At 48.7% G+C, this 10706-nt stretch overlaps 1 protein-coding gene across 1 annotated transcript; it reads right to left on the bottom strand.

The window, feature by feature from the left end:
• Nucleotides 1-203: 203 nt before the first annotated feature.
• Stmn3 (stathmin 3) lies at nt 204-9196 on the bottom strand. The gene is made up of 5 exons (XM_036184954.1): nt 8926-9196; nt 2870-2965; nt 2426-2601; nt 1038-1229; nt 204-573 (listed from the first exon to the last, which is right to left on the bottom strand). The coding sequence occupies exons 1-5, from the start codon at nt 8942-8944 to the stop codon at nt 514-516; spliced, it is 543 nt and encodes a 180-aa protein (XP_036040847.1). The 5' UTR covers nt 8945-9196; the 3' UTR covers nt 204-513.
• Between the last annotated feature and the right edge of the window lie 1510 nt (nt 9197-10706).

Raw genomic sequence — 10706 nt, forward strand, 5'->3', positions numbered from 1 at the left:
CTCCAGCTCTAGTATGCTCTGCAGCTCACAGGCTCAAGGACTGGCCATAATGATAGAGCAGGCCCAACCTACTCTGGGGTCCTCAGTCTTTCTCTGTCCTCTATAGACTCTCTCCACAAAGTTTCCCATAAAATTATGGGCAAATGCTGCTGTCTGGCCTTGCAGAAGCTGGGAGTCTGAGAACCTGAATGAGAATCCACACGTTTGTGCCACTGCCACTAGATTTATTAAGGTTGCCAACACATCCACTAAGAGAGCCATCAAGAAAGCCCCAGCCGCACCTGGCCTGGTGTCTGAACAGGAGACCATACCTCCTGCCTAGGGAGCTTCTTTAGGGAGAGCCCAAAGTCAGACACGTTATAAGGACTAGACAGTTTAGTGTGGGAAGAGAAGCAGGAAGCTGGGGGTACAAGGGAGCGAGTAGGAGCAGGAAAAAATTTGCATCTAGACAGAATTGAACAAAACAAAAACAAAACCCAAAAATGTTCTCATCGCTGCTGGGTCCAATGTTCCTTAGCCAGACATTTCCTCCCGCTGCTCCTTGTTCCTGCGCACCTCAGCAGCATGCAGCTCCTGTGAAGAAAGGCGACGCCTTGATGAGCGGCCAAGGGTAAGGGTGTCCCTAGGAACTTCCAGATATATATACATATATAGTCGGCAGGCATCACTGCACTCCAGGAGCACTGGAGCCACAGTGTTTAGGGATCAGACCAAGGGACTGGGCATCTGACTTCCAGCGTAAACAAGTTCCATTCCCTCTTGGAGCTGAGCCCCGTGGGGATTCAAAATCTTTCAGAGCACTTATAATTAATATAACTATATATTATTGTGATTGCTAAATATGTCTCACTAGGACCAGATTCTGGGCCTTATTCCAACGCTGAGGAAAGTGCTCAACTTTAAAAAAAAAAAAAAAAAAAGGCTATAAAGGTATTATTAGGACCCCCTTCTTCACTCAGTGTACAGACCGGATCCCACATCTAGAGCCTGCCCAGCAGTGATCACGCCCACATCAACGCCCCCAACCCTGCGCCCACCTTCTCGCGTAGCCGCTCTCTCAGGGCCGCGAGATGAGCCTCGCGTATCTCCTTGCTCAGCTCCATCTTGTAGTTGAGTTTTTCCTCCGCCAGGCGGCTAAAGTTATTGTTTTCTTCCAGCGCCTTGTGCAGCACCTCACGCTCGTGCTCACGCCGCTCTGCCAGCTGCTTCAGCACCTGAGCCTCCTGCGTCTGCACAGAGCCAGGAGTTAGTAAGCAGCATCTGAGACCCCTCCTGACAGGCCTTCACTCTCTGGTGCCCAAGCGCTAGACAAACCCTACGTGCCTCACCTGCCAGAACATGGACCTAGCTCCATCTAGTACCTATCAATCACTCTTCCCTCCGTCCCTGGGCTAATTTCTGTGAGTTTAGGGACCTTATGCTATCCTGCATCCAATCCCAGTTTGCCTGGGACTTCTGGGCCTTTTGTACTGAAAATTCTGCTTGCCAGAGGCCCCTCCAGTGCCAGGTGAACTGCAGTGGCTTGCTTTGTGCTACCCTTAGCCACAGAGTCTCCTTGTTGGACTGAGAACTCCCAAGGCCACAAATGTTGAAGAGGCAGGGTAAATTCTGAACCCTGAGCTGTGGTGGCTTCTCCAGACCTCTCCAGACAGCTCCCTGTTGAGCAATGAGCAGGTATAGACACAGCTCGGTCAGCCAAGTTCCTAGCTCCCCACTATTGTTCAGCAAAGAAATGGGTGCACAGGGATCTGGGAAGGGACATTGTGGTGCTACACTGCCCTACCCTGTGGGGGTGGGGGGAGGAATGTCTGGTGACTGCTGGGAAAATGGATAATGAGGAGCGCGAGGATCCTTAGGGTGATTAGCTCCTGGCCTAGGCTGCCTCCTAAATGATGCTGGGGACCCATGGGTACATCAGTTTTCAAAATAAACTTGTTGATCCTGAGTCCTTCTGTGCATGGATTAAGTAATTTCTCCTGTCCAGTGGACTTTGCCTCTGGGATCTCAATCCTAGAACAAATCTTGTTCTTTGTGTTTCAGTTATAAAGGGGCTAGTGTGAGGAGGGGCTGGGAGCCCCATTCATACCTCCCAGGGCCCGCTGAACTACCTAACCAACCCAACTAAGGATCTTCGAATGTGAGACCTTTTCTTCTCACTCCTCTGTCTTGAAAGGAGTGCTAGCCTCTGCTTTATATCCCCAAGGCTCCTCCTGTGGGAACACAACCTGACCTCCCTCTGCCATGATCAAAGTTGAGGTCCCTCTCAAGAATGTGGTTCCTGTTGTCCTGTTTGTCACCATCTCAGCACTGTCCTTCTCTCTCTCATCCCAATTGCTCAGCAGCAAGTCCTACACTCCCCAGCCCAATGCCCTGATCAAGCAAAGGGCCTGGTCAATGGTGCCAAATGTATGTGGAGAGTCCTTGCCTTCCTCCGCTCCTCAGCTGCCTCCAGCCGCTTCTGCAGCTCCTCCAAGGAAGCATCCTTCCTCTTGGGGGGAGAGGAGAGCACAGGGCTCTCTGGAGATAGGTCAGAAGGAGACTTGAGGATGACCTCGAAGCTCTGGCCAGAGGCTCGCTTGTCCAGCTGTTTCACTTCCATATCTGCAGGGAAGACCGGATGGGAACTTATGAGGCCTAGCCAGAGGATATAGGCAGTATGAGAGGCCTTCTCCCAGCACACATCTTAGCAAGGGTTGAGAAAGGGGTGCAGTTGCTCAGGTAGTACTCTTGGGCATGGGTCCCTCCTCCCAGAATGACTCTCTGCAGCAGCCAGCCAGGCCACAGTATTACGGGAGGTCAGAAGAAACAAGAGAAGTAAGGTGGTCATGCCCTAGCTGAGCAGGGCTAGCAGCTGTGTGGATACACTCACCCCCATACTGGTAGATGGTGTTGGGGTGAGGCTGTGAGTAGAAGCAGGAGCAGATGAGAGACAGCACAGACAACTCCTTCATCTTCTCCTTGTAGGCTGTGGATATGAAGTCAAGATGAGCAAGTACTATGACCATCCTGACATTTCTGTGTCTTCCTTTTCTATATTGCTCTTTATCTATGTGCATATTTGTTTTTTCATTTTGTTTTGTTTTGAGACAGGATCTCATGTAGTCCAGACTGGCCTTAAACTCACTATGTAGCCAAGAATGAACTCTTTATCCTTTTGTTTCCACCTTCCAAAAGCTGGATGTATAGTTGTGCACCACCATGCCTCTGTTTTGAGACAGTCTTACTATATAGCCCACGCTGGTCTGAAACTCATTACATACACCAAGCTGGTTTTTTAACTCATGTTCCCTGCCTGGCCTGTCTCTCTCTTATATTTTTTGTATGTTTCTCTCTTCCTTCTGTGGTCTGAATGTTCCTTCCCTTCCATGTTAGGAGGTGAGCAGGTCATAAAAGTACAAATTGGAGTAAAGCCTTGCCTGAAATAAGAAAATCAAAACAGTTTTGGGTTTTGTTTTGTGCAGACTCTTGAATGAGATTAATGACCTTACAGAACAGTATCCTTAGTAATTCTTCAGATCTTCCAACGTGTGAGGTCACAAGGACACTCGTAATGAGGAAGCAACCTCAGGCCTAGAGGTGCCTTGACCTGGAGCTTTTAGTCTACACAAAGATAAATTTCTTCTTCTTCTTCTTCTTCTTCTTCTTCTTCTTCTTCTTCTTCTTCTTCTTCTTCTTCTTCTCCTCCTCCTCCTCCTCCTCCTCCTCCTCCTCCTCCTCCTCCTCTTTGTTTGTTTGTTTCTGAGACAGGGTTTCTCTGTGTAGCTTTGCGCCTTTCCTGGAACTCGCTTTAGAGACCAGGCTGGCTTCAAACTCACAGAAATCCACCTGCCTCTGCCTCCCAAGTGCAGGGATTAAAGGTGTGCGCCACCACCACCCAGCAAGATAAATTTCTACTTCTTAGAAGAAACATCCAGTCTAAAGGTATTTTTTTCTGATTAATCTGAACAAACTATAACACCTCTGTCCGGGTTTCTGTGATTCTGTCTTTTTTACTTCATCACTATTCTTGTGTCTTTTTCCTTTTGGAATTTTGCCTGTTTGTTTTGTTTTTCTTTTTTTTTTAAACAGGGTTTTGCTCCAGTCCAGGCTGGCATTCAACTCCCAATAATCTTCCTGCCTCAGCTTCCTGTGTTAAGATTACAAATGTGCCAGGCAGTGGTGGTACACGTCTTTAATCCCAGCACTTGGGAGGCAGAGGCAGACAGATCTCTGTGAGCTCAAGGCCAGCCTGATCTACAGAGTGAGTTCCAGGACAGGCTCCAAAGCTACACAGAGAAACCCTCTTGAAAAAAAAAAAAAGACTACAAATGTAAGTCACTGCACCCAGCTTCTTAGGGTCTTTCTGTATCTCTGGTTACAGGTGTTCAAACTATTTCTTTCTCTGAGCATCTATTTCTGTGATTACTTGTAACTCTGTATCTTTGGTTTACAGGGTCTCACTGTGTAGTCTTGGCTTGCCTAGGACTCCCTATGCACATCAGGCTAGCCTCAAACTCACAGAAATCTGCCTGTCTCTGCTACGATTCTCATGACCAGGACAAGTACAAACGTAAGGAACCCTCCCTGTAGCCCTTCCTTTCATTCCTACCTCTCTCCCTTCTTTTTTTCCTTCCCCAAAACTGGATCTTGCTATATTGCTCAAAATGGCCTTGAACTCTCTGATTCAAATGATCCTCTTGCCCGAAACTCCCAAATAGCTGAGACTTCCACCTGTAGGGCATTTGTCTCTGGCTTGTAAACTTAGTTGTAAACTTGCATCTCAGACACTACCTCCACATCATTTACCACTTTGAGGTGAATCTTTGTTCTCTCCAGACATCCACTCACTGCCCTTTCAGGTAGGCTTGGAGCCCATGTTCCACCAAGGAAAAAGACAAAGGAGATGTCCACTCAGCCCTACAGACCCACTGCTTCCTTCCAGATCAAGTGCCAACCATCCAGTGCCCCTACTACCCAACCAGAAAGGAAGGCAAGCCTGATGCTATGACCCTGACCCCAGATGAAAAAAAAAAGACACTCACTTTTTTGTTGGTTTTGTTTTGTTTGTGTGTGTGCTGTTGTTGTTTGTTTGTTTGTTTGTTTGTTTGTTTTTGTATGGGTTTGGGTTTGGGTTTTTGAGACATCATTTTCCTGTGTAGCTTTGGGTATCCTGGAACTCAATCTATAGACCAGGCTGGACTTGAACTCACAGAGATATGCCTCCTGAGTGTTGGGATTAAAGGCATGCACCACCACCACCACCTGGAGAGACACTTACTTTTATTTTTTTTATTTTTATTTTTATTTTTATTTTTTGGAGCTGAGGATCGAACCCAGGGCCTTGCACTTGCTAGGCAAGTGCTCTACCACTGAGCTAAATCCCCAACCCTACTTTTAAAATGTAAGTAACTTTGCTGTTGTGAGACCATTCACTTGTGAACCAGCTCCTTGGAGACTACTGTCTTGCTAAAGCTCAACAGTCCTGCAAGCCCAGTACAGTTACTCCATTCCACAGGGCAATACTAGGTCTTAGCTTACTGGTATGACATTAGCAACATATTGAAATGCAATTCTAGATTATCACTGTTCTTCCCTCCATTCTAGCAATTCCCAATGTCTGATAGGCTATGAGGCTCAGAACTAGGTCTCTAGATAGACACAAGAAGGGGGGGGGGGAGAAGATGGCTGCTTCCATGTCTGATTATCTATTAGCACCCTTTGAGGAAACAGACAAGAGGAACCTGGACAAGCATTGAGATAGACCAGAAACATTCTGATCACGTTTTACCCAATAATTTTTAAAAATTGAGTTGGGTCAGGCAGTGGTGACATATGCCTTTAATCCTAGTACTAGGGAGGCAGAGGCAGGTGGACCTATGAGTTCAAGGCTAGCCTGGTGTACAGGGTGAGTTCTAGGACAGCCAGGACTACACAGAAAAACCCTGTCTCGGGGGGGTGGAATGAGTTGGCATAGAATTAAGGATATGGGGTAGAAGTGGTCAAAACTTTCATGGTAAGTTTTGCCCTCCCACAACAAGCACAGAGAATGCTGTTTTGATTTAAATTTTTTAATAACTCAGATTTATTTAGAAGCAGCATGGAACCCAAGAGGCAGCAGAGAGGGCAGAATGCTTTTTATTTTTTATTTTATGTTATATGTATGGGTGCATTTTTTTCCTCCATGTACATCTGTACACCACATTTGTGCTTGGTGTCCATGGAGGTCTGAAGAGTCTGGTCAGATCCTATGAGACTGCAGTTACAGAGGTTTGTGAGCCACCACCATGTGGGTGCTGAGACTCAAACCTGGGACCTCTGGAAGATCAGCCAGTGCTCTTAAGCTCTGAGCCATCTCTCCAGCCCCTTGCCTTGTTTTTTCTTCTCTTCTCTCTTTCGTCTACCCCCCCTCCTTTTTTCCATTTCCTGCTTTCTTCCTTTCTGTTTTTGTTTGTTTGTTTGTTTGTTTGTTTTTAAAGACAAGGTGCCGGGCGGTGGTGGCGCACATCTTTAATCCCAGCACTCGAGAGGCAGAACCAGGTGGATCTCTGTGAGTTCGAGGTCAGTCTGGTCTACTGAGCGAGATCCAGGAAAGGCACCAAAACTACACAGAGAAACCCTATCTTGGGGGAAAAAAGAAGAAGGTACAATGTAGCCTAGGCTAACTTTGAACTCACTATGTACTGAAGCCTGGCCTTGAACTCCTGATCATCTTGCCTCCACCTCCTGAGTGTACTGTGCTTAGCCAAGTTTTGATTTTTTTCATAAACAACATCTACTCATATATTTGTGCTGTGAAAAGGTTAATCCAACAAAGGAGGTAGAGGGGCAAGCTCCAAGATCATGTGATAAGGAGCTAGAGGATTTGAAAGATTAACAGCAACAAGTTAGTAGATATCTTGTGCATCTAGAAGATGTCAGTCTTGTGTTAAGGAGATAGGAGGGCAGGAGTAAGAAGAGGGTCTTGGCTAGGGCAGGAAAGACCTGGACCTGGGAGAGGCCAGAGAGAAGGAATTTTGTTCTCATCAAGTCTGATGAGAATAGCGCCCACCTCCCTGCCAGTCTTAGTGTTTCATATTATCACTTCTCATCTTGTATCCAAATCCTTGATAGGCTGTCCTCAAAGGTCTGGCCAGGAACTTAGGGCCCGACAGTTGCTCAAAGGCCATTTCTGCTTGAGCCTGAGACATTCACAGGGAAAGGACTGCAAGTTCATGGCAGAGTTTAAGAACCAGTACCAGGAGGCTGTCTTCCAGATAACTATCACTTCAGCATGGGGAAGGCTGGCAGGGATTCAGGAAGCAGTACCAGCCTGGGCAGGTGTGAGCATCTGGAGAGAAGGGTAGGGTGCTATCCACCTGGGTCAGAGATCCCTGAAGTCAAAGCTCGAAAAATAGGGGTTCAACTGGCAAATGAGTTACCATATGTTGTAGCGCAGTCAGGGGCACAGTGTCTGGTGGTCATGGGCATTCCTTGTTATGGTTTCTCTCAGTCTGATAGACAATGAGGAACTTTCTTCCCATAAGACAGATCTTCAAGGAGCAAATAGAAAAGTGACCATAGGCAGGGCCTGCTCTATGATCTGGCTGCAGAGAAGTGAGCATGTTGGAGAGGACAGGACAATTGGTGAGGAACTGGTACTTAAAGACAATAAGCAAGATGAAGACCTTACCTGTGGCTGATGGGCGAGGTCTGGCTATAGCACAAAGCTGAAGTTGGGTCCATGTTTTTGGAGCTGGAGCTTAAAGAGTCTTACACACCTGGTCCCCTCCTAGGATGATACTAAAATTCTCTGGGCGTGAGGGGTGGGATCAGGGCGGGACCGCGTGATGGGTGGAGTTTGTACCAAGGGCCAAAGCCAAAGAGTGGGAGAACCACGCATTGACCTATTTGACCGACGACGAGATCAGCCTCCTGGGCTGAGGGAAGGAAAGGCAGCAAGAGCATGTGGTTCTTAGAGGAAAGCAAGGTCAGGGGGTTGGGGGTCATGGGTCCTGCAGTCACAAGCGCCCTGAAAAAAAAGACGAAGCCCTGCAGGGGCTGGGGACTGGGCGGGGCATCCAGTGTGGGAGGGGCTGTCCAGCTTTAGGTTCTCAGGTCAGGAAAGGAGCCACAGCAACCACCCCAGAGCCTAGTATCCTCTTCGTGTCCTGCCCTCTGCCTGCTTTCGATCCTCTATGCAGTCTGAGGTGTAGAAGACGCCCTACGAAAGCAGACCTCACCACACCCCGGAAAGGTTTGGAAATGCAACAGCCTCTCCTCCACTTACACCCGGTGGCGCAAAGGGCGGAGATTTTTCTGGCTGGAGCAGGTGGTCCTAGCGTCGCAGAAGGTGGTCCCCGGTAGCAGTGGTCACAGAGGGAAATCGAGGTGGAGAAGCCTCGCTTGTTGCAGGCTCAAGCCTCCCCCTCTGCGAGCTGTTGAGAGGTTCTCTCCTGTGTTCCCGAGCCCCTCCCCCACTTCTCAGAGACCGAGGTCCAGGCTTCTGCGGAAGGTCCCACCTCCCCCTCAACTCCCTAGAAGACTCAATGGCACTGAAATCCAAGGTTTCTGGAGCCTTAGAGGACCTCCCAGCTCCACTGCAGACACTTTTATGTGTCTGCAAGCAAGAATCCGCAGAGCCACTCTGCCGCAGTCGCACCTTGGCCCCGCACCCCGGCGCCCGAAGGGGCAATGCGCCCGGGATCCCGACTTCACGCAGTGATGCCTAGGGCGCGGCTGCTGCCCCGTGTCCGACTGCGGCTCCTCCCGCACTTGAGTCCCCTCCCTCCCTTGAGGGCTCCGGACCCCACGTTCTTGCACAGCCCAGTCTCGCCATGCAAAGGTTCAACACAGGAAAACGGAGTCAGTAACTTGTTCCTGCATCAGGCAAGGCCCCTGCTTAGACAATGGCCTCTGCTCAGACCCACCGCGGTCCCACCATCCCACACCCAGGCCCCCGAACCTTACCGGATACGGTGCTGGCCATGGTGCTGGCGGTGGCTGGGGCTGCGGAGGCCGGAGGGATACGGGCGGCGTCTGGGAGCTGCAGTCGGCGAATGCTGCAATGCTGTGGAGGGGAGGGAGGAAGGGCGGGTGCGGCAGGAGGGGGAGGGAGAGAGGGATGGATGGAGGGAGAGGGGGTGGAAGGAAGGGGAGGGGAGAGGAAGAAAGAGAGGAAAGGAGAGAGGAGACAGAGAGAGAGAGAGAGAGAGAGAGAGAGAGAGAGAGAGAGAGAGAGAGAACGGTAACAACTATGAAAGGAAAGACAGTGGGAGGGCATGGAGGGAAAGAAGAGCAAAGGATGTAGCTAGAGGCCTATGTTTCATCTGCAGGCAACCGTGGATGACACTTCTGTAATATGGCTTGTGTGTTTTGGAGGATATGGAGACAGGACTCATTCCCCAGAACAGGCAAGGAAGGAACAAGGCTAATGTGGGCCTGTTCCATAATCAGGGTAGATGACAGAGGCTGCTGGATGCTGGATAACCACTTAGTCCCTGTCTGTGCTGAAAGGAAGTGATAGATTCACTGGTTTGCAAAGGGTGATACTGGTCTGCAAGAATGTCTGAGGTAACTCTGTGTCCAGGGAATGAGCAGGTTCTGTTTAAATAAGGGGAATGATGAGGCCTATGACTTGATGTGACTTTAAGTCAGGCTCTAACACCAGCTTTGACATCCTCTATTTGATGGATAAAGAATATCTAGCCTCTCTGGGCCTTTGCTTCTTTGGTGTACGATGAAGCCAAAATGCCAGACCCCAGAAGATAGAAAAGAGAAGATGTGTCAGAGCTGAGTGTACACATGTAGTTTTGTTCTAGTTTCATTTCTGCAGTGATAAAATTCTCTGGTCAAGGGCTGGGTGTGGTAGTGCATGCCCTTAGTTCCAGCACTTGAGAGGTAGGATCTCTGTGAGTTTCAGGCTAGCTAAGGCTGCATAGTGAGACCCTGAGGGGGAAAAATAAGCTCCGGCAAAATGCAACATAGGAGGAGGATTTATTTCAGCTTCCAGGTTACAGTCCATCATTGAGGGTTTCAAGGCCAGAACTTGAAATCATGTCTGCTTGCTATTCCATAAAGGACTACCTCTGACCAAGAAACCCAGTCACTTTTAAGGAAATGCAGCAGGGACAATGGAGACATGCTGCTTTTTGGCCCACAAGCAGTTTTATATTTAGCTAGCTTTCTTTTTTCTTTCTTTTTTTAAAACTTTATTTTTATTTATTCTTTGTGTCTTTCACATCATGCCTCCCAATCCCACCCATCTCCCTCTCCTGCCCAAATAAAACAAAATAAAATTTAAGAAGAAAAGAAGGAGAAAATCTTGTCATGAAGGCTACAACGTGGCACAGTGAGTCACATAGTAAGTTCCTTTATCCAAACTTTTTACATGCAGGCATCCATTGCAAAGAGTCATTGGTCTGGTTTGAGGCCCCTAGTCTCTGCTATACCATCGACACTGGGCCCTAACTGGGTCTCTTCCTGGACATCCCGTTGCTGCCCTGTGTCATGGAGATCCTGCAGCCCTGGGTCTGAAGGACCAACCTGACACCACATAACCCTGGTTATGGGCCTGTGTAGCCAGCTCTTCCTGGTCTTCACCACCAGGGTGAGTTCTCCAGTATTGCCCTGGCTAGTTCACCCCTAGCAGCACTGAGCAAGGAGTGTGGTCAGTTCTCTGGCTTTCATGTCCTCAGGGTTTGTTCTCCCATACCTACACCTTCAGGGCCAGCTCTATGGTGTTGCCCAGG

This window comes from Onychomys torridus, chromosome 4, assembly GCF_903995425.1.
Source record: "Onychomys torridus chromosome 4, mOncTor1.1, whole genome shotgun sequence".
NCBI classification, from domain to species: Eukaryota; Metazoa; Chordata; class Mammalia; order Rodentia; family Cricetidae; genus Onychomys; species Onychomys torridus.

Excerpts from the sequence above, each read along its gene's own strand:
- Stmn3 (XM_036184954.1), bottom strand. Across the intron at positions 2,602-2,869 it reads CACCATCTACCAGTATGGGG|ATATGGAAGTGAAACAGCTG; the intron begins GTGAGTGTATCC and ends TCTTCCCTGCAG. Across the intron at positions 1,230-2,425 it reads CAGCTGAGGAGCGGAGGAAG|ACGCAGGAGGCTCAGGTGCT; the intron begins GCAAGGACTCTC and ends GGCTCTGTGCAG.